Consider the following 24,321-nt stretch of genomic DNA (forward strand, 5'->3'; position numbering starts at 1 on the left):
TTTCAAGTTACTTGTTGGGTATTTTTCATAATATTCGATAATATCCGATATTTTCTTGCAATGAGTAACACAAAGGGTGCCACTAGTGGAGCAGAAGCTGCTTACTCTTTCAAACCATCTATGGTTTCCCTGGTGGTTTTTTTTTAGGTTTCTGTTGATCTGTTTAGACTGTATGCTTATTTGTAATATCTAGTTATGTGTTGTTTGAACGTTTGGGTTTTCCACTGTGATGTTGCCTGTTTCGAAACCAACAAAACAACACGATAATTTATATTCAGCAAGTTTTTAGTTTTCAAAGTTGTCATGTCTTGGCTGATTGTAAGATGAACTTGTTATTTCCCTCGGTTATCTGTTTCATTTAATAAAACGTCTTATTTTTTTCTTTCTTTATTCATTTACGTCATGTTATAAGTGACTGTGTAGCATGAAATATTTCATGCAGCGGTACAGAGATGAACACTTTTTCAATATTTGGATTTTATTCTGAATAACAGAATGTTAAATTTTACATTTATCAACAAAAATATTTTTTCTAATGAAACAAATCTTAGTTCTTATCACTTGATTTTTTTCTAAAAACCTGCCTGTTGAACTGAAAGCCTTTCAAAACCCTAAATTTGAATTTTCGTCTCCCCAATGTAATCAAATGTTTGACAAACAGATCCATCAACCATACGAAGAGGGTCCCATATTCGGTAATCAGGTGTCCATGCAGTGTTCACACTTTTAATGCTAAACGTGTTATTGCAAACAGGTGGTTTACCAATAACAGATTTCAATGGAGCCTTTTTTTGTCTGTATCTCTTCTGAGAAACAACTACATTGATACCAGTAGTAGGATCATCGTTGCAGTTGTAGTTTACATTTCGTCCTGAATTTTCAGAATCTGAACTCTCGTATGAATTTATCGCAAAATCATCGTCCATCTTTCTTTTATCCATATAATCACGGAAATTTCTTTTACAAGATGATTCTGAACTATCTGGCGAGTTCTGAATAAAGTCGTCATCCATTTGGATATTAGATCTCAAGTGATTGTCCCTTTGAGTATTAATTTCAAGTTGAAAATTGTCTGCAAGTTCAAACGATGGCATAGAAAATGTTTCTGTACTTGAATTTTCATGAACATCTTTTGTCTGGTGTATCGGTTGAGCTTTTATTTTGTTTGCTTTCTTTTTAGTTTTTGATTTTTGAACATTGGAGTCTGTTATTTTCTTTCTTTTTGGCGATTTCACTTTTTTTTGCTTAATCGTTTCTTGTATTGGTTTGAGTGGGGCGAGAATTCCCTGACGTTTTAAGGGGTTTCCTATGTTGGTTGTTTCTAATGGTTTAAAACTTGGCATTTGGTGTGGTGAATTGTACACATAATCGAAAGATTTAGTAGAAGTAATAGCATTTGACATCTTCTGTGTTGGATTCAACATTGGTGTTCCTCGTAATGGCAATAAAGCCTGAATACTTGATTTACTGATAGTTTTATCATTCTGGTTATTTTTTTGATTAGGTATCATCCTTTGAAATAAACATGGTTGTATCTGTTCTATGGCAATGTTTTGATCTTCATCGCATTTCTGTAATGATTGATTTTTAGATTCTTGCCATCTTTCTAATTCACTTTTTGGCATATCGATGACTGAACAGTCGTCGGTTGTATCACCGCCACCGTCATCAATTACCAATGCACCTCGATACAAAACATTTCTTCCAACTGTTTTAATTGCTCCATCAAGATTTTCGATGTCTTCAAATGCAATTTCTGTATTTTCCAATTTATTTCTGTTTAATTCTTCATTCAAATGTCTATTTGAGAGAACTTCGTCTGGCACACACTTGTGTAACGTTGAAAGACGCTTCTTTGATAAAAAGACATCTTCGTCATCTATTGGAATCTCAAATTTACCTGCATAATAAAGAGGAATTTGTTGATTAAGATATGTGACATATATGTGTAGGACTGATATCGGCGATTGTACTCTGAAACATGTTAGTCACGCTGAGACGATAAAGTGTGATTTTTATCACGTTGATTTGCGATGGTGGCACTGTGACGCTATCTTGTTAATAGCTTTGCATGTTGGCAGTAACGCTGGAGTGGAATGGATTACAAAACAAGAATGTGTCCCTATTACACGGATGTCCCATCCGCACTATCATTTTCTATGTTCAGTGGACGGTGAAAATGGGGTAAAAACACTTAATTTGGCATTAGATTTAGGAAGATCATATCATAACGAAAATGTGTAATAAGTTTCAAGTTGATTGGACTTCAACTTCATAAGAAACTACCTCGACCAAAAACTCGGACAATAATGAATGCTTTAAATAGCAATTGAAAACATATATACTTTTCATACTAAAAGCCATCACGCGTCATGTATATAGACAAACGAATATCAAGGAAAGGACCATCACAGCTCGGAGAAGATACATGTATTAGCGAAAGTACCATCACACGTCTGTGAAGACCATAGCACACCAACGTAACCAACGCACTTCAGCATGACCATCGCACTTCAGCGTACCTATCACACCTCCAACTCCTACATATATAGATGGTTTATGAATACATATACGGTATTAACTTGTAATATTATAGTTACATGTAACCGTAGGAGCATTCGTTAAATTCAACACAGTACTTTTTTGTGACTATTTTCATGGCAGTTTATATTAAAGTCATATGAAACGAGTGACTGGTGAAATATAATGTTTATCCCATTGATGCGCGACATATCAGAACGGGAGCAATTAAAGGATTTAATATTTTAATAAGATTGTCTTTATCCAATTCTTGAACCAATCCATTAATACATCATCAACTTCTGTGTACGGTTTTATCATTTTTTACGCATCCATATCGTTTCAATCCTAGAATCTATGATGAGTTTGTTCGTATAATCGTAAAAAAAAATGGGACTATTATGATGTGAAAATTTGGTAGCTAATCAATTCACCCTGTATAACCCCGATACAGATGAAACCGGACGTTGACGCGTTCGAATCGAACACATCGTGTAACACTGAGTTCAGACAGTAAGAAATTAATACTTTTAAAAAAAATCCAATATCTATTCTTCGGATATTTTACTCCAATATATCCTTTGCCATAATACTCATTAGTTACTAAAAGGTTTTTCAAATATGTGGAATTTTTATATACAAACATCAAATAACGCACGACGATATCAATGATAAAACGTGCTTGGTATTTTTAAATATTCAAAACTTAATGTTTCTTGTACCTCATAGTTTTTATAACATACATTTTTGAAAATTTCATAGTTAAAATTAACAAACTTATAAAGGTCGTATGTTTGTGTTGTGTCTAGAAACAAAAAAATACACGTTTTAAAGTGTCTTTATTTTCATGTTGTGTACGCTTCGTTGTCATTACACCTTTTTATACTGTACGCTTCGTTGACACAATATTGCGTTTGTCAATGAATTTTGCGTGTATGAAATAATGCTTTGATATGATTATATCCAATATGCATGTTTAAAAAATAAATAATTTACCACCATAACATGCAGACAGCAACCCATAATATCCGTTGTATTGTCGAAACACTCTTGGAGGTATTTTGTACAGGTAAAAAAAATCCTTATGTATACGAAAGTTGAATTGGTAGAAAAACATTAACTCGACAGATGCAAATATGACTACGCATACAGATACACACGTCCGAATATCTAATTTGATAGCATTTTAGAAAATGTTTACCATACAACAGTCAATGTACGGTTAGGGGTGGGTTAGGTGCCCGCTAACATGTTTAATCCCGTCATATTCTGTATGTGCCTGTCTAAAGCCAGGAGCTTGTAATTAGTGGTTATATATATATATTTTTGTGTTCACTATTTTTTGCAAAAATTAGGCTGTTAGTTTTCTCTTATGAATTGTTTTACATTTGTCATTTCTGTGTGATTTGTTAGCTGACTATGCGATATGGGCTTTGTTCATTGTTGAAGGCCGTACGGGGACCTATAGTTGTTCATTTTTGTGTCGTCTGGTCTCTTGCGAAGAATTGTTTCAATACCACATCTTCTTTTTAATGTAGACGGCAATCAAAAACAATTAATGGATTATAGGCTTTTGGCCTGAATCTCAGAGGCGGGTCCAAGGGGGTCATAGATTACAATAGAGTTACATTAAGGCTAGAGAATATGTGTATACAATGAACATGTAACTTAAAGCCTGCAATAGTAATACAGTTTCTTTAATGAAATGATATAAAGATGAAGAGATACTTCTTAATATTAATTGAATTGCTTTCTTCGATTATGTTTTTTTCGTTTGTTTAATTTTTAAGGTATAAAGATTATGCTTAGTTTCCTCGAACATTACAGTCTTTCTACTGTGATGTCAAAATCTACATGATTGGTAATTCTGGTACTTTAAGCACCTTGAAGTCTATACCCACCCATATGCATTTCATTCAAATTTTGACTTATTTCGGAGAAGACCAAAAGGACCATAGAATGAAATTCAAAACAGTGTAGCTGTGGCCATTGATTGACACATTAAAATCATCCATTGACTGGGACAATTTACGTGAACGTCACTTTGTCTGTAACGACCACTGTTCACGACGTACCTACGATAGACATTTAAACTGTGGGGTCACCAAAGGTTTCTTAACGCCTTTAATTATAAAATAATTCGAAAAATTAATCAGCAATAACCTTTGTGTTTTGATTTATATAATTGATATAAATCAAAATATCGTGTTATTTCTGATTAGTTTTTCGAATTACTTTATTTAGGTGTTGAAAACCTTTGGTAACCCCAAAGTTTAAGTGTCTTTAAAAAGTACATAGTGAGCATTGGTCGTTACATACAAACGTTCACCTAAATTGTCCCAGTCAATGGATGATTTTAATGTGTCAATCAATGGCCACGTCTACACTGTTTTGAATTTCATTCTATGTATATTCCCCAGTTACCTTTGGCGTCATCGGTAAATTATGCAATTGAGCAAAGAATGAATCATCAACCATCAACCTAACCTTAGACATTTGCTTTGTTTCTTTTATCATGTCTTAATAGTTATCAATAAAAAATTGAAACGTTTCACAGTTGATACTTAACAATTTCTTGACCCCTTTATTTGTTAATGACACGCGTACGTAATAGCTGATTGTTGGCTGCTTAACATTCAAGATAAGCACAAAGTAGCAACACATACTACATGTAGGTCCTGGAAGGAGGCTCTCCGGAATTACGTCAAGGAAGTTTGGACTGCCACTGGATAAAATGAGGTATATTGAATAAGGACACAAATGTTGCTTTTCAACAGGCCATTTATGGACCTCTCAAAAAGTTTTTCAAGGGATCGTAAAGTACACGAGACATTGGATCGTATATTCCCATTCGTCCTTTGTCGATTTTTTATGTATACTTCTTAATATTAGTCAGATCGTACGCGTACGGTCCGACCGTATGAGTATTTTGAAAAAGTACGCATACGGCCCATACCGTACGCGTACGGTCCAAATACTCATACGGTCTGGAACATAATCACTGACTAATAATTTAGATACACATGATTCACCTCTTAGTTTTAATTCGCTTTGAAATAATTATCAGTTACTACAATTACTCCTTTGTCGATATTTTATGTACATGGTTTTTGTGCCTTGTACCGACATTTTGAGTTGAGCCAATTGCAACTGTACAGGGTTTTTTTTATGGTTTTTTTTATAAGTTGTGCTGTTACACCAGTGTCCCAGGTTAAGGAGAGGGTTAGGGGCTCACATGTTTAATCCCGCCGCATTTTTTTCGTGTCGGTCCTACGTCATGGGCCTGTATAACATAGGTTATATAGATCTGTCATTTTTTTTTTCTTTGATAAATAATCCATAAGTTATAAATAAATAACCGTTAGTTTTCTCGTTTTTATTTTTTCACATTTTTTTATATTGGTGTCTTTTATATCCGAATATATGGTATAGGTTTTCCTCACTGTTAAATGTTGTACATTGGACTATAATAATTGCTTATTCACCCACTTCATTTAAACTTTGGTGGAAAGTTGTATCACTGGCCATCACACCACATCTCAAAAGCTTTATATGTAAAAAAAAAAAAAAAAAAAAAGATAAAAAAAAAAACCACCCATAGATATAGCAGTTGGAATGCCAACTAAGGCATTCGGCAACTAAGTTCAACGAGCTCCTATGTCTGCTTTAGTCTATGCGAATTTGGACCAACATCAGCATTTTGAAGAGCCTCAAGTTGTGAAAAGCAAGTCATTAATGTTTTAATGACTGTTCTATACTTTTTGAAACTTTATTTCCTCTGGAATATATTTATTAACTGTCCATTTCATCTGGAATAACGTTGAAAGTCCCAATTTCAATAGAAACATTCCTATCAGATGTACGCTGGTTAAACACTGCAATTTTGGCTTTGGGTGACTGGTGATTTAAGTTCAGATATTTTGACTAATCTAACGGATAAACATTAACAATAAAATACAGAAAAAAGGGTCGCCGACATATCTCAAATACCTTGACAAAAAAGTGATTTGTGACGGTTTTTGTCAACGAACTGTACAGTGATTTTTTTAAAACGCACAACGAACGCGACACATTTAGTGGAACGAACAATACAGTCAGAGAAAACTTATTTACCATGATATTGCGTTTATTCTTAGTTCTAGGGAACATTTGAAGGCACGTAGTAATTCAAAGTATAGTTATTTGTTATTGCTTAAGGTATTAATACGCAAAGGTGTATGCACAAAAAGATATTCAGCATTGTTTATCTCATAAAACGTATGAAATTGCACCATGTCTGTGCGTTTTGCATCTAGCAGTTTTATCAAACGTTCTATGCAATATCTAAAACTAACAACAATTGTATAATTGAATAAATAAACTAGCATGCACATTGACATATTTATATATACTCAAATAAGTTCTAGAGAGGCATTCCAAATTGTTGTCATCCTAAATATTGTCCTGATTATCGCTTCGAACGCGTCAACGTCCGGTTTCATTTGTATCGGGGTTATACGGGGTGCAATTGGTTATCAAAGGTACTAGGAATATAATTCAAATGTCGTGTTCTGAAGCCGCAGTTTACCGATTGTCACCTTATTAAACAAACAACAAAGAAGCCTGGATATTGAGTTTGTTCTTTAATTTGAAGCTCCATATGACTTTAACACAAGTAATATCATTTTAAAAAAACTTTTTATGTTGTAAAAATTAGGATTTTTAAAAGAAAACGATTTACAAAGAATGAGTTTTTTTTTTTTAAACCAATTTTGAGATTCAACATTTTTTCATTTATTATCATTTACCTTTTGATTTAGTTTCAGATTGTATAGATTTTTGTTGAAAACAGTCTTTTTGTACTTTCTATGTTGCCAAGATCCTGTGCTTTCTATCGATTCATTATTACTATAAGTACCTTTGTTTGATAGTTGTGTCTTTAATTCATTACCAACCAACGCATCCATTTTAGGAATTCGTACAGTAGATTGATCAATATGTTTGATGTCTGCAATAATGTTTTTGGTTTCATTTTGTTCTGAAAGTATAATATCCCTCAAAAATTAAGAAAACTTCAATAAAGCAACATTAAGCTTAAGACTATCTAAATGAGATAACACTACAGGGAGATCACTCTGTAAAATCAGCTATACCTTTTAATTACGTTGTGTTGTTAAGGGAATATTAAGCTGCTCAATGATCAAAATAAGTGTTTGTCAAACTGCTATATAACCAGTGTAATTTTCCTGATAAAACGGTTGGCTCAAATCTTTTAAATTTTTTTATATTTTTGTACTTGAATTTTCATGAACATCTTTTGTCTGATGTACCGGTTGAGCTTTTATTTTGTTTGCTTTCTTTTTAGTTTTTGATTTTTGAACATTGGATTCTGTTATTTTCTTTCTTTTTGGCGATTTCACCTTTTCTTACTAGATATACAAATGGTATAAAAATATTTTAAAATATCAATTCTTATTTGATTGCATGGTAAACTGTTCAAGACATTATAGTAAAAAAAATTGTTGTAATCTGGTGTTCAATCAATGATATTTATGTTAGGAGCAGTTTTAAAAAATGATCAAATTTTAAAAGAATAAAATGAACTTTCCGGACATCGTAAACCACTAAGTTAGACTGAAGAGTTTTCACACATACCATGTAATGGCTCCAGTTGTCTATTTCCATGTATTTGCATTTTTGTACTGTCTGATTCAAGCAAACTCTGTATATGTTTACTAGCTGCCATATCTATAGAATCGTCTTTGTCAATTTCTGAATTGCTATCCCAAGAACAACAACTTGTTACAGATGCATCATCATTATTCAGTAAGTTTTGACGTTCTGATCCGTCGCTGTCCCAGGAACCATTGCTCTTGACAGATGCTTCATCAAAATTAACTGTATTTTCTTTAATTTTACTGCCCGCTGGTCCAATATTTTCGACTAAATCAATGTCAAGGTGTGTTTCATGTTCTTTGTTTAAGCATGACAAATAACTTTTGGTCTTAAGAATCTCATCAACAGTAAAAACTTCATTGTCTATATGCCTATTTTTCATTTTTGTTTCACTGTTTGCAGCTGAAACAACAAGATCAACAGGTGCTGTGTCACCCGAAGGACTACTATTCAATGAACAAATATTCATGTTGCCTGCCAAATCATGTTTTATATCGGGTTTGTCAATTTCTGAATTGCTATCCCAAGAACAACTTGTTACAGATGCATCATCATTATTCAGTAAATTTTGACGTTCTGATCCGTCGCGGTCCCAGGAACCATTGCTCTTGACAGATGCTTCATCAAAATTAACTGTATTTTCTTTAATTTTACTGCCCGCTGGTCCAATATTTTCGACTAAATCAATGTCAATGTGTGTTTCATGTTCTTTGTTTAAGCATGACAAATAACTTTTGGTCTTAAGAATCTCATCAACAGTAAAAACTTCATTGTCTATATGCCTATTTTTCATTTTTGTTTCACTGTTTGCATCTGAAACAACAAGATCAACAGGTGCTGTGTCACCCGAAGGACTACTATTCAATGAACAAATATTCATGTTGCCTGCCAAATCATGTTTTATATCGGGTTTGTCAATTTCTGAATTGCTATCCCAAGAACAACTTGTTACAGATGCATCATCATTATTCAGTAAGTTTTGACGTTCTGATCCGTCGCGGTCCCAGGAACCATTGCTCTTGACAGATGCTTCATCGAAATTAACTTTATTTTCTTTAATTTTACTGCCCGCTGGTCCAACATTTTCGACTAAATCAATGTCAAGGTGTGTTTCATGTTCTTTGTTTAAGCATGACAAATAACTTTTGGTCTTAAGAATCTCATCAACAGTAAAAACTTCATTGTCTATATGCCTATTTTTCATTTTTGTTTCACTGTTTGCAGCTGAAACAACAAGATCAACAGGTGCTGTGTCACCCGAAGGACTACTATTCAATGAACAAATATTCATGTTGCCTGCCACATCATGTTTTATATCGGGTTTGTTGGAAAAAACAATGAATGTAGACGACTGGTCACTTTTCTTCGATGTATCTTCAAAGTTGTTGATTTCATAATTATCAGTATAATGTTCCTTGTCACACTGACCAATTTTGAAATAGTTTTCATGTTCAGTACTTTGATGTCCTAAAAAAAGTCAATAGTAGCTTTGTTTTATAAAAGCGTAAATTGACACAGCCTGAATTTCCAGTTTCAGTCTAAATGACCCAACCATCATCCTGATCGACTAACATTGCAGAACCGATATATTTTATATGAATTTTAATTTGTTCTCGTCCTAAATATGCATGGCGTATTTAATATTTGACAAAAAAAGGGCAACAACAATCAATTTATAAAAGGCATTATAATATGTTGTGTCGTTTGCATATTAATATAATATAATGTGAAAACGCTTGACTGAAAAATTTCAACTAATGCTGTCTTTTCTCTGGCGTATAATATTATAAGTCTGGTACCTTTGATAACTATTTACGCCCTTGGGTCAATGCCACTACTGGTGGTCGTTTCGCCCCGAGGGTAGTCTAGTATTCGTCAATTCCGTGTTGACATGAATATCAATTATAGGTTATGGTCATTTTTTGTAAAGTTACTGTTTGCAAAAGTATGAATTATTCGAAATACTAAGGATTGTCTTTTCCAAGGTGTAAATTACTGTAACCGTATTTGGCACAACTTTTTGGAATTTTGGGTCCTCAATGCTCTTCAAATTTGTTCGTGTTTTGGCTTTCTAACTCTTTTGATCTGAGCGACACTGATGAGTCTAATGTAAACGAAACGCGCGTCTGACGTATTAAATCATAAGTCTGGTATCTTTGATTACTATATTCTCTGTTATTGTATCCGGTTCTCCGATGTTTTTGACTTTTGAAGTTATTTTTCTATTCACCAAAGGGAAAATCAGTAAAACTTTGCATATTTAAAAACAAAATAATTGAGTAAAAAATTAAGAAGATACAAATGGGAATACAGTATCAAAATTCTATTGGGACTGGAAACACGAGAAACACTGAAAACAAGAAGAAAAATGAGTAGACGACAAATTACAACACAGGCTGTAAGAGGTTCATGGTCCCTAAATAATTTCCATAAACAGTAAGTATTGGGATATATAGATAGTTTGTTTACTTCAACTGAACATCTACCTCAGTATCAATTAAATTTAATATGAAAAGGAGTAGGTCCGGTAAGGCATATTTTGGCATCATATTTCGAGTTTATCTGATGAAAGATTTTGAACAGTTTTTATAAACATTTAAGTGTCTACTTCAGTCGATTCAATTTGTTTATGTGAAAAATTTAACCGATTTATTCATCAAATACGCTTAAATTCAAGCTTAAATATGAAAAATATTTCAAATATGCCATAGTATGTCACTTTTCAGATGTTTTTTGTTATAAATGAAAGTGGCCGCATCCGTCTTCACGCTCAACCTTTATATATGTTATGTATTATCATCAAATACAACTTGCATTTAAATATTAAGAATGAGCACAAATGCGGCCACTTGCATTTGAGACGAAAACCGTCTAATATTTAACTCAAATGCTAAAATTTCAGTAATTTAGTATGACTTTATGCTGCTAGTACCCCATACGTGTGCATTGTATTGTCAAAAACTGTCCATATTTATGTAGTAGAAGTATTCTACTTTCTAATAAATAGCTAAGAGTTTACATTTTACATATTTTGTAAAACTGCTATATTTTGGGGCCAAAAAGGGTTCTTACTGGACCTACTCATTTGTCATGAAAGCGGAACATAAATGCTATTATAACTACTATACCTGCAATGTTTTTCGTCTTGCTACCAGACAAGTAGCTGTGTTCATCCGTTGTCTCTATGCTTTTTAGGAGTAGATCATCACTATCGAGCTGGTTCAGAGGGTTTGAAATATCTTCAATTTTCTTGGTAGCAATGAAAGCATCAACATTCTGATTTCTTCTGTTGTTATTTATGCCATCTTCTTCCTTGCACACTGAAACACCATCGTATGTCCTATTTTTCTTTTCTGAACATTCGAAAAGACCGGTTTGACATACCTTTTCGCTGAAGTCTGATTCTGTAGATGCCCAGTCTGATCTGCATGAAGGCGTTGATGGACATTCAGATATGGTTCTAATTTCAGTTTTGTCAATGCCTTGTATTACGGACGGCCAGTCCGATGTTGATAATGGTGTACGTAGACATTCAGATACCGATTTGACTTCAGCATTGTCACAGTTTTGTTGATCGTTGGGGTTATTTTGCAAACGACCATTTTTTAAATGGACAGGCAATTCTTTATGATCACTGTAGAGGGGTGTTTCAATCTCACAATTGAGATTTACAACATTTTGTTTCTTACTTTCATTACGTTTTAAAGATTTCTGTGGTGCATGTAGTGTCTTTTGTATCAACGTGTACTCATTGTTAATGGATGCATCCTTGACATTACTAAGTTTTTCTGTTATCATGGGGTCCGTTACCATGTGACCGTCTGCGCGGAATTCTTGTTTAATTGTAGAAGTGTCACACAACGTGTTCAAACCGTTATGTGGGGATTCCGATGGGATCGTTGGAATATTCCAAGAGCAGCTTTCGTTTGACAAGTCGTCGGTAAGATCGGACATACGATTAGCGTGGTCTCTTTGTAGAGTCTCAACTACACTACTTATGATATTTGGAATAATATCAGAACTCAGCGATTCACTAGAAAAGGATACATGTGGTTGGTTATCTATTATATCCTCGTTGGAGTGTTCATAGAGACTATTTTGTCCCTGGGGTTTAATCGACTGCATTTTAAGTTCTTTGCAATCTGTCGATTCCTCTAGTTTCGTCCTTATTTGACCATTATAAGCCAAATTGTCTGCTTCATTTTGTAAAGCACTCCCTGAAACAGATACATGAACTAAACTGCTAGGACTGCTAATGAAAACTGTTTCAGTTGGTTTATCAAACTTTTCAAAGGAGTATCCTCTTCCTCTGGACTGACTTGAGTTGCTTGATTTGTCTGATTCATATAAACTTCGACTGCCAAATTGATCATTACTTGGATGTGATTTTGTTGATGATAGATTTTCATAGCTATTTATGTCTCTTGTGACTACGTCATTGTTCAAATTTACAATCTGGAAAAGACTTTTACACTCGTCTAAATCTTTTTTCGTCTCCATGTATGTGACAACAGCAAGAACCCATTTTGCCGACTTCAAAATTCGTCTTTTCATATCAGTCTTAGTATTAGGAGATAATAATTCAAGATCGAATGTTTTGAAAGCATTTTCTTCTTGATTAGAAGTTGTAGAACTGACATCGACAGAATTCGAATCTAGTTCTATCTCTTCATGTAAAATTCGTGTATTTGCACTCTCTAAAATTCTTTTTCTCTTTTCTCTAAGTTCTGTTATAGTAAAGAAGAAATGTTTGTTTCACTAATCAGACATTTTACAATTTACCTTAACAAAAAGTTGTTTTAAGATAACATTATAAATATAGATCATTGTTAGCGAATGCAACTTAGTTATAACAAAAATATTGTTTTGCCTTTATATACATGTAAATTAATTACCATATTTCGTATGCAATATTATACAGTTTTTCAATGTGTAATTTTTAAAAATTAATTTACTTGAAATATGATTTAATTCTGTGCTTTCACTATGACGTACAAGTATACACCTTGAAGGGTCAAGTTTGTCATGTCTTAAAAGTTATATCATAATCATGTTGGAAAAACCAAAACAATTTCCACATTCAATATTTAGATAGACAAAATTCTCTACTAGTCTGTCACATTTTGATGTTTCTGTGTGTGTCGGGAATCTCGATCGTACATGACGTCATATTTTAAATGTTTTCGTTATTTCGAGTTAGAGAAAAGGTACGAATAATACGCAGTGTGGTAGTTTTTAGTTCCCTTTTATAACTATGAGAGTAGTTTTGATCGTGTACAAATTCTGTTTCAATTGTATGATTTGACTAAAATGAAATAGAATGGAAAACTGACTTCTTGTCAAGTGTTAAAAGAAAGATCAAGCATAAGGAATGATCTGTTACAAATGTATGAGTTGTTGCATTCAAATATACCAGTTGATACACAAACGATAACTTGTGATTTTCCACTTACTACGTACAACGTATATTAAGGGTAAATGAAAGATATGCTATTTTTGAATACAACAGAATATGCATTTCTCTTAATTTGGGGATAGACGAACAAGAATTAAATCATGGTGTTGCAGTCAACCGGCCTCACTCGACCATTCTGTAATTAACCCTTATAGAAAAGAGGTTGCTCATGCTTACAATGAATGATTTTGAATAAAAGTAGATGTTTAGTCACGAGTAAAGTATATCTAGAAGATAGCTATATTCCCGAAGAAGCTATCAATAATAGACATTTTATAACCCACAAAATATAATTGAAAAGAATTTAATTTAATATCTAAATGTCACATCCTAATCAATAGTTTTGATTGAAGGCAGTGTAGTGAACAAATTGAACTAAACCTACAATAGACTGATTTATATGCAAAGACGGATAATCAACATCGAAAGAAAAGTAAAAGTATGTTTACCTGTGTTCGAATCATAACCAATTCTATCAATTAGGTTTTTGATGGGTTTTACTGCACATTCTGGGATCTTTTCAAAAGATTCATCTAAATCAAAATCAGGTGCAACTAAAAGATTACTGGTTACATTTGGTCTAGCAGAATGATTAAATGATGATTCTTCTGTGGTTTTTCCAGTTTTGTCTGCATCTTCACTTTTACTTCGCAAATGCATCTGAAAGCTTCTGTTAGAAGATTGGCTTTCTGACCAGAACGAACTATCAGTATCATGAACCGATATCGGCACATCCTCTACCCTTGTGAACATAAGATCCAGTTTTGGCACAACTAGCTCTTCTCTATAGTATTCGTCATCAACAACGTCATCGCATGGATCAGGACCGTTTCTTGCCCAGTTAAATGGCACCGCACTCTCTGGTAGATAGTATGAAAATGTAGACGGATGGGACTTTGATTCATTAGGTTTAATGCCACTGTGTTCTTCGTCACTTTGTTGATTTTGTTTCATTATCATAAACGGTTTGTTTGTTTGTGCCTTTTCAATAAATATCTCCCTGTCTGATGATTTATCTCCGTATGTAGATGACATTAATGTTGTTGTTGATTGGGAAACATTTGCTGCCCGTAGATCGTCTTCAGAAGAATAATATTCAAACGTTGTCGGGGGACTTACTGTTCTACTGGAACCCATGACATTTAAAGACATTTCCTCATTGTTGTTGTATGTTGTTTCTAATGAGATACCATCTCTTTCCATTTCAAGATCAAATGTATATTTTTGATTTGAAATGTCAACGGAATCTGCAACGTCAGCAGATACTTTATTTTGATTATAGTACATTTTTTCACCGGCAATACGATTTCTGGTTGTCAAGTAATCAACTATAATTTTATCTTTACTTGGTTTACATCCTAGGCCCCTGGCGCGCTTATTGCAAGCGTCAATTGTTGTGGTGATAATTGATTGCATCCGGGTCTCAAAATAATCATCATCGATCATATATTTAGAATTCCTATGACTATTCCAGATTTCGTCGATGTCTGTGTTATTTCTGAATAGTTCATTTTTACTACCATTAGTCAAATCATTATTGTCATGTGTATATCTTTTACAATAAGATGACATAGCCTGAAAATGAAAAAAACAAAATATATGATAGAATGCAAGTTATTGAAATTGTTGTATAAATTTTGTAAATATCAATGGTACTGATGCTTTATTTTCTCAAGCAATGATCATCGTGATTATTTTCCGTATTGTGTGATCTTAATTAAGAATGTATTCTTCTGACGTTTCATTGAAATCTCGTTTTGATATTATTTCCAACACATGTGATATAAGTGGAATATAGCAAACAATTTAATAAATATCATTATCAAACTTAACTCTATACAAAAATTGTGTGTTTACAATAAGTATTATTTTTTTAATTCTATTACCAATCAAGTCAGTCATTTTATCCAAAATTTTGAGAAAATGGGTGAGGGGTACAAGAAATGATTTTCCGAGAAACATGTACATCCAATATCACTTTTTTGCTTTTTAAATATCTTTAATATGTATGTTATCAATCATTATTAACAAATTAGCATTTTTACTGCTATTTATAGGATTAGAAAAATGTGCTTACCTCATCATTTTTGTTAACAAGTTTGCCCATGCAGCAGTCAAGGAAAACCTTTACATTGCTGATCGAACTATCTGAAAAGCAAACAACGCAATAAAATACACATAAAAAAAACACAACATATATGTTTATAATATTTCTGAATATATTTACCCATGGACGATATATGAAATATCAGCCATATTTTTACCATGTTTTTATGTCTCTTCTTCATCATCTTAGTTTTCGTGTAACTTAAAATCATTTGTTTTTTATGCTCATTTACACAGAATTTCGTGGTTAAAAACAACTTAAGTTATTTCGGTATGAAGAGTCGAAGTGCCTTATAATAAGAAACGACACTGCTATTTGCATTTAAGCATGGCCGCAATTTATTTTTCATTACTTTAAAACCTACCTGGAATCTTTTCAACTGCAAACTCCATTAAAGTTTTCAGTTTGTTCATATCAACTGTTTTCTCTGTGTTGTTTTCTGTTTGTGTTTCTTTGTCTTTCATATTGCCATACTGACGACTGAAGTATTTAGGAAGCAGTTCTTTGAGTATTGCTGTTGCTTTGAATAATCTATCACCATCAGTCTCAGTCTCGGTGCTGTTTTCGAACCTCTCGGTGTTGTATTCGAACCTCTCGGTGTTGTTTTCGAACATTCTTGGTGATCGCAATGCCAATTTATGACGATTGTTATTTGAATTCTGGAAGAAATCGAAAATTTGTATCTCAATGTGAAAAAACTGCTTTCAATGTGCAATTATTTTGAAGAGATCTATTAATAATAATAATAAAAAAAGAAATATCCATGCCATTCGATTTACAAATTAATATCAAAGTTTCATTTCATTTGATGTCTCCAAAAACTTTCACTGCATCTAAACATAATATTTTTAATAATGATGACAAAGCGATTCAAATCTACAAAGACCTGGGTATCTTTTTATCTTACCTGAAGAAAGAATTCTCGCCCATTACGTTTTATGTCCATAATTCTTTGTCTGGTTTCCTGTATTTCTGATAAATCTTTGAACTGCTCAATCTCTATATAAAATTATTTGAAGTTAAATCAAGATTTAATATATTAAATAGCTTTATCATAATTGGCCGCTTAAATTTTAAGGCAAGCGATGTTATTGGCTAGTCTGTTTTATATGTCTTGTATTGGACTTATGTTATAACAAATGTGTTAGGGTTTCTGTCAGTGCTTGTGAGTGTAATGGGAGAACAAGGTTTACAGTTAAATCCCATGCACGATATCATTTCTTTGTGTATCACTTTGTATTGTATTAACAATGAAATGTCTAACACGAATAATTCAGTTGTTATATTCCGCTGATCTACAATGGCTACTACATTAACGCGTGGAAGAAAATCGGACACGGGGAGGGATTGAATTATTCGAGTTATGAAATGTCATGATATGCTTTATGTATGTGATGAAGAGTAGCAAAATGCATAATTGATAAGGGTGTACGTGTAGCCTCAAAACAGGTTAACTTTGTCATTGGCAATCATATCACATCACCTTATTTTTATATTAAATTTCTGGTAATTTTATCAACCTCCTACTTGCATTTTTCCTTCAAACTGACAACAAACCATCTCCATAAGGGAACTGATTTGACATGTTTTTCTTGAATTTTGAAACTCATCTTTCCTCCTTGTATTGGTTAGACAGTTTTACATGGTGATTTGTTTTGAGAAGGATAAAAGCTCAAAAATCGTAGCTATTTATTGCTTACACAATGAAGGAATTCAATAAGCAATTAATATTTGAATTTGAATTTGAATAAAACAAAAGTTCCAAAAGAAACTATAGATTCTTAAAAAAATAAGTCTAAAGCGTGTGTCAGAGAAAACAAAATAAAATTCATACAGGACTATGAAAGATTGGATAGATGTTTCAAAAAAATAGCAAAATACTGAAAAGTCGAAAAAAAAACACAATTTAATCATACATTTTCTATTAAACGAAGTCTCCAATTAATTAATTCTACTTACGGTTCTCTGTTAAAGGACCAGTAATCCTCAAGATGTCTAACATATAAGATGACAATCGGCATTCACCATGGATATCTAGAACGATACCAAAATTGATTAAAGTGCTGGCTGTCGAAAATGACATCAATACAATATAATATATATTCAAGTCCCTGTTGCATGCTTTTATTAAAGGTAAGGAAAAGTCTAGTGATTTGTCATCTATACCTTTTTTTTAATACTCTTATACAGATTTTAAAATAGAATCATGTTTGGTTATCTCGTTTGAAATGTTACACATTTTATCATGCCTCAGTTTTTTAGTTGACTTTACAGTATAAGTTTTGCGTTCTGTTGAAATATATGAGGGTCAAGCTTTGATGTACTCAACATATTTTACCAGAAATTAGTTTTTTAGATGTAAAATGTATTTAAAAAACTTGACAAGTCTTAAGCAACTGGTTTAGAATAAGATGATGTAACTATGTTGGACCAAATATTTTGAGTATGTGCAGCAATGTCATTGCACTAGCTTTAACATATTTATCTACTGGTAATCTGAGGACTATCACAAGGCTCTATCATTGGCCCTCTGTTATTCATTTTATATATCAATGATACACCACTGAACATAGACATTTATTATTAGATTTTTATGCAGATGATTCTACATTACATAATAAACGTAATAATGTACTTGAGTTAAATGCAACCATTTAAAATGATATTTATGTAATTGAAAACTGATGTTCTCAAAATTGTATGAAACAGTACTAAATGCCAAAAAAATGTAAACCAATGATTATAGGATCAGATGCTGTATTTAACTGGGAACAGTTTAGATATCATTATTTCAGATGAACAAATAGAGAATCTAGATTATCAAAAACTTCTTGGTTTATATGTCGACAATGCATATTTTCAATTTCCTCCGCCTGGAGAAATTCTGCATAAAACATTTTCGTATTTCAGTTATCTAATGTTTGTCCTCATTAGATAAGCCTAAATTTTGTATTTTTCGAAACCATACATGTCCAAGATGAAAACAACAACCTGTGACTGTAGTATTTGGATACATTCTAACAAATCAGTTCAAATTAATGTCAGTTCATTTTTGTTAATTTTAAGTAAATTTGTTTATTTTCGGAAATTACAATTTGTTAATAGTAAGATTTACTTTTCATAATTTTTTTAATTAATCCGCGCAAACGAAGTAAATTTTCAACAGATAAATTTCGCGCAAACGTAATACGTTTTTTTGGAATATGACAGTTGTCATCTATTCTTTTGATGTGTTTGAGCTTTTCGTTTTGACATTTGATTACGGACTTTCCGTTTTGAATTTTCCTCGGATGTCAGTTTTTTTGTTATTTTTCCGTTTTTGTATATGACTAACAGGTATCACTAAAGCCCAATGAAAAATGGGGGTACTATCATCGCGATACTTAAGCATCCAATTTACCCTTTCAGAGCAATTGGTATGAAAATATATGGTATAATTATAATTGGTATGAAAATATATGGTATAATTTCATATGAGACAATTATCCAACTGAGACTTAAAGGCCTATAAGGTAATGTATGGAATTCAACAATGAAGAAAACCAATACCGTAAAGGAAGCTATAAAAAAATCATCACACCGAATTTTCTTGGGGTTCCCATTGCCACGTCAATCTTCAATTTAGTGACTAGTGAAATATCATTGAGTTGGTATAAATGGTACGAATAAACTCTATAACGCCCTCTATACGATTAAAGAAATGAATAAATGATGGCCTTTTCCGCGGTTTAAATATGTTTATTTATATATATGCTATTATTATTATATTCCTTTTCAAAAATAATATCCCTCCATAATGTTAATATCGATACTAACACTAGATATGGAAAATAGCTTATTTATTCAATGGTGATGAATAAATCTCTGCACCCTTTTCGAATCGAACATATGATACAAAGATAACAATAAAGACTTACCCATGGCCGATTGTTCACCAATATATGTTCTTGTACAATTCAAATTGTAGATATCTGATAAAGATTGTATAACAATTTTCTTGAAATCTGAACACTATAATGATTTCCTTGAAAATGACTTGGGCGGAAGTCAACGTTAACACGGAAACGTCAGTGACGTTAATGCCATTGTTTGCCGTTCGCATACTTACCATATAAATTTACAATGACGTTACGCACGGTATCAATGGGTGCCACTCAGCGTTAAATAAATGCACAATTTTTAATTTTGCGAAATATTTTTTATTAGAACATCACAGAATTACAATTTGATGTATTAAAATCTATTTTGTATATTTTTTAGCTTCTTTTACCTTCAAAATTCAAAATGTTTTGAAACTTTAAAACTTATTTTGATACTATGAGTGAAAAAAAATGCATGAAAAATCTGAAGTTACCTCTTATCTCTTAAGACGAGCGTTCTTCCAACATATCACGTTGACTGTTTTTGCTTATAACCTTCGATGTCTTATTTTCTTTTACTATTTGTGTTTTATCCGTTTCTCCTCTTTCTTGATATTTAGCAATGTTCTCTTTCCCAGAAGAAGTCTCCAATCTCGGCTAGTTAAATTTTTAATATTTCGTTTCTTGTTCCGTCTCTTTTCCCCAATTACACGTTTTTATTTATTCAATTTACGTTAATATTCAAATTCTTCTTTTGACTATGTGAAAGATGAAGGTATACTAGTATATCGCCAGATATTTTTCTTTTTATAATCTCATTTGATCGACACTTTTTTCATAAGGAGTCCGTTTAATTCATTTTTTTCAGAAACAGTGGCTTATACTAACATTATAATTCATATTATTCATTGTATCGTATAATTCCACAATCTTATTAACATCAATAACGATTTTATGGAAAGAGTTAAACATAGCATATTTTTTGAAAATCCATATAACGAAAAACTTTATAAAATTTGCATTAAAGTTTAAAATAGAAATACATTTTACGTGCTGCAGTAGTCAACTTTCAATATTTTAAGGTATCAGAAATTTTTAAGGAAAATTTTTTCATTGATAACAATTTTTTAAATCAGAATTGTTTTACCAGGCAAATAATTAAGAAAGTTGTATTGAAGGCACTTACACATTTTGTACACAAATCACGCCGTTAGTTTTCTTGTTTGAAATGTTTTACATTTGTCATTTCGGGGCCTTTAATAACTACTTATGGGTTTTTCTCAATGTTGAATGCCATACGGTGACCTATAGAAATTATTAACTGGTCTTTGTTGGAAGTTTGTCTCGTTGGCAATCATACAGCCACATCTTCTTACTTTTGATACTTACAATAAATTGGTCTTTTTTAACGATTTACTACGAAAACGAGAACGATGATTCCGTATTGGTTTTTTTTTGTGCTTTCGGAAAATATATTTTCGAGCTATCCTTTCATCCTTTCACAAACTAAAGCTTCATAAAGGGTCGGCGATCCATACTTTAATTAATTTTTATGTTTGAAATTAAAGAATTCGGCAAAGTATGGAAAACTTTTTTTAAACAGACCAATGTCTACCTAACAGATTACCAGCAGGTCGAAATCCGATTTTGACAAATATAGTTATTTTTATGTGACCAGATTTGTAGTAAATGCTATCATATGTACTTATTCACAATGATCAATGTAAATAAGGACCAGGAATGTATTTCTTGCACTTTTTACACCATAAATTATTTTTGATTCAGCGCTTCCATTTTTAACATGTAACTGAGTATCGGTTTACACTAAATCTTCTTTGATATTTTTTGAAAACCGTTTCCAAACGGATTATTTTTGGGTTTTTGATTTCGGTGTTATTGGTTTTGTTTTTTTACATTGTTTTACAAGTATACAAATCAATATTCAAGCAATGTGTTATGGCCACATTCGACACTATTGGCTAATTCGTGTAGGTCAGTGTTTATTGGTTGCGGAAGCCGGAGTGCTTTGAGGTAGCCACCAATCCACTCGTTTCAGAGGAGTTCAATAAAATCGGTCGCCACCCTGATCGAGTAATCAGATAAATAGTCACTGCAGTATATTAGTGCAAATCAGAATAATTTACTTTGTAAACAGTGAATTTAACTTAACAAAATTAATTAATTCCAATCTTTATATTTGCTCCAAATATGCATGATTTATTTCCAACTGTACATAAAGTAATCAACAACCAAGATTTAGTTTTATGTGTTGCAAATGATTATGTTTAATGTAAACAACTGACTTTGAACAAACCAATGCTAATACATTACCACTTAATCAATAGTTAGAGCACTGAAAAAAACTTGCACTAGTCTATTAAAAACTGGCAAGATAAAACTTAATGTATACTAGTAATACATTTTGTATTTGTGCAATACCTTCATCTAAAATTTTAACTTTAATAATCTTATTGATGAAAATCTAATTAGCTCTCACAAGTGAAGATATTTTTTGTTATTGTTACAGTGATATTCTTTTTTTGTGCCACAAACAAACACACACACCGGTCGTAAATGAAGGGGGTTAAAAATTACCATTATCCGTCCGTATGTCCCAAAATTGGTTTCCATTCTATAACAAATGTTATGAAACTTATACACAATGCTTATTAATACAAAACTCAAATAAAGTTTGAATTCGGGTAGGGACACTTTTTCCATTCTACGGTTATGCCCCTTTATAAATGGAAAAAATGCTGAATTTATTTTCTGCTTTCTCTAACTTTCGTTTGCCTCAAACAAATTTTATGAAACTTATATGCAATGTTTTTTACCACAAAACATAGATTAGGTTTGAATTTTGGTGGCCTCACCTTTACTGTTCTAGAGTTATACCTTTTTATAAATGGAAAAATTGCTGAATTTATTTTCTCCTTTCTCCAACTTTCGTTTGCCTCAAACAAATGTTATGAATCTTATAAACAATGCTTATTACCACAAAACACATATTAAGCACTAAATTTTTACCGTTCCTAAGCTATGTTCCGCTTTAATCTTATATAAGCAAGCAGGGTTATCATCTGTGTCCCATGGACACATATCCCATTTAAACTTTTGTTTGCATAAATATTGAGGACATATTTGAGCTTAAATCTTTGTTAAGTGGCCAAGTGATTTGAATTCAACTTTATCAAAAACTATCTCGACTAAAAACTTTAACCAAAAACTTTAACATGAAGTGGGAAAGACGGACGGACGGACGGACGGCGGAAGAAAGGACATTATAATAGTAGCTATTTTTATCTAAATAAAATCTATGAACTTGTGACAATGATTTAAATGAGTGTCTCCTTCGAATTACGACGGTCTTGAACATTTATGCTATTTACTAGTGTTTAGTACATATTGGCTGTCACTGGCCCAAGACCACAATTAATGATCCCGCAAAGTTGGCTTTAGATGAATTTGGCCTTTTTACTTTTAAGTATTTTTTACATATATCTCTTCAACGGTTTCGGTACTTATACATCTTCGGATTTCAAATGTTTGGCTTTGAGCGCTCCTAATGAAGGTAAATCCAGAAAAGCGCTTCGGACGCAAGAAATTATTAAACGTGTTGTTTCCATTTTTTTTTTACTTGCCTTTAGGGGTATGGATGTGTATTGGCCAAATTTGTATGATGTAAACATGCAATTTTTCTGAAAATTGGGTATATTTTTGGACTTGTGATGTACATTACACACACAAAAAATTAAACCCCAAAAAAAGGCATTTTTTTAATGCGACAAAACGTTATAAAGAATTGATAGAGAAATTAATTGTGGTCTCGGGCTCACTGTGCACCACAGGTCAACATAGAAACCTAATTGGGGAAAAACCAGAGAACTCTCTATATCAGAAAACACTGTCAAACATCCAAATACACTATCCACACTGATTTGTGTCCACACTTGTTTAATATCAAATAAATTATTAACGAGCTTTGCTTTGATATCCAATTCTCGCGAGTTGTTTTACCGTTTTCTCTTTTGATAAAAAAAAAATGTCTTCATGATGATGAAATATTGCGATGTCGTACCCTACACTTGAAATAAAAGTGCACTAACGGTATTGAGGATATTATGTCAGGAACACACACTCTCGAGCACAAACTACTGCTTTATACTGCAACTAGTTATGTTTATTTCCTAAAAATAGTAACACACCTATATTGTGTGCAATGTCAATTTCATCATGGCTCACTTTTTCACAATCAGGGCTCTATTAAAGGATAAAAATAAGTTTGAAGGTAGTTTTTCCATTTAAATAGTTATCAATTTCTAATTTAAGTAAACAGATAGATACAGTAAAACCTCGCCTTTCCCCAGTTTTTAAACTTAATACAAACAAGTTTATATTTTTCTGACATTGACCTAATATTGTATATAACAACATGGAACTACTATCTGGCTATACCTGTATCTAGACATTGCACAAGGTCATGTTTTTCTCTGACTGTTTATGACGTCTTTACATTAAATCCATTGGATGTTGGATGTGTACGGATTGATAATTTAGTATTAGATGCATGATTTTTTTTATTAGTTGTTAGTGGCTTTGAACTAGCTAGGGTTCTGAAGGAACACAAAAAACACACCCTATCCTACCCTTCAGGTTATTTTTTCTGCTGTTTGTTGTATATTTGCTGATAGTGCCAAAAGATGCGTCATGGATTTGACAGAATG

General features: G+C 32.4%; 1 protein-coding gene across 3 annotated transcripts; it reads right to left on the reverse strand.

The window, feature by feature from the left end:
• Positions 1-460: 460 nt before the first annotated feature.
• LOC139482960 (uncharacterized protein PF3D7_1120600-like) lies at positions 461-19,795 on the reverse strand. Of its 3 annotated transcripts, none has more exons than XM_071266991.1 (10): positions 19,655-19,791; positions 17,697-17,771; positions 16,645-16,736; positions 16,102-16,396; positions 15,708-15,778; positions 14,080-15,205; positions 11,304-12,902; positions 8,155-9,642; positions 7,418-7,537; positions 461-1,900 (listed from the first exon to the last, which is right to left on the reverse strand). In XM_071266991.1, the coding sequence occupies exons 1-10, from the start codon at positions 19,656-19,658 to the stop codon at positions 612-614; spliced, it is 6,159 nt and encodes a 2,052-aa protein (XP_071123092.1). In that variant the 5' UTR covers positions 19,659-19,791; the 3' UTR covers positions 461-611. The 3 variants fall into 3 exon arrangements, with proteins under 3 accessions (XP_071123092.1, XP_071123097.1, XP_071123105.1); XM_071267004.1 differs by having other exon boundaries at positions 1,742-1,900; positions 7,308-7,537; positions 19,655-19,795; XM_071266996.1 differs by lacking the exon at positions 7,418-7,537.
• Between the last annotated feature and the right edge of the window lie 4,526 nt (positions 19,796-24,321).

This window comes from Mytilus edulis, chromosome 1, assembly GCF_963676685.1.
Source record: "Mytilus edulis chromosome 1, xbMytEdul2.2, whole genome shotgun sequence".
Classification (NCBI taxonomy): domain Eukaryota; kingdom Metazoa; phylum Mollusca; class Bivalvia; order Mytilida; family Mytilidae; genus Mytilus; species Mytilus edulis.

Bases quoted from the DNA above. Each gene is read 5' to 3' on its own strand.
- LOC139482960 (XM_071266991.1), bottom strand. The intron at 16,397-16,644 runs GTAAGATAAAAA...GATTTCTTCCAG, and splicing joins GGCGAGAATTCTTTCTTCAG to AATTCAAATAACAATCGTCA. The intron at 12,903-14,079 runs GTAAACATACTT...TTACTATAACAG, and splicing joins TGGTTATGATTCGAACACAG to AACTTAGAGAAAAGAGAAAA.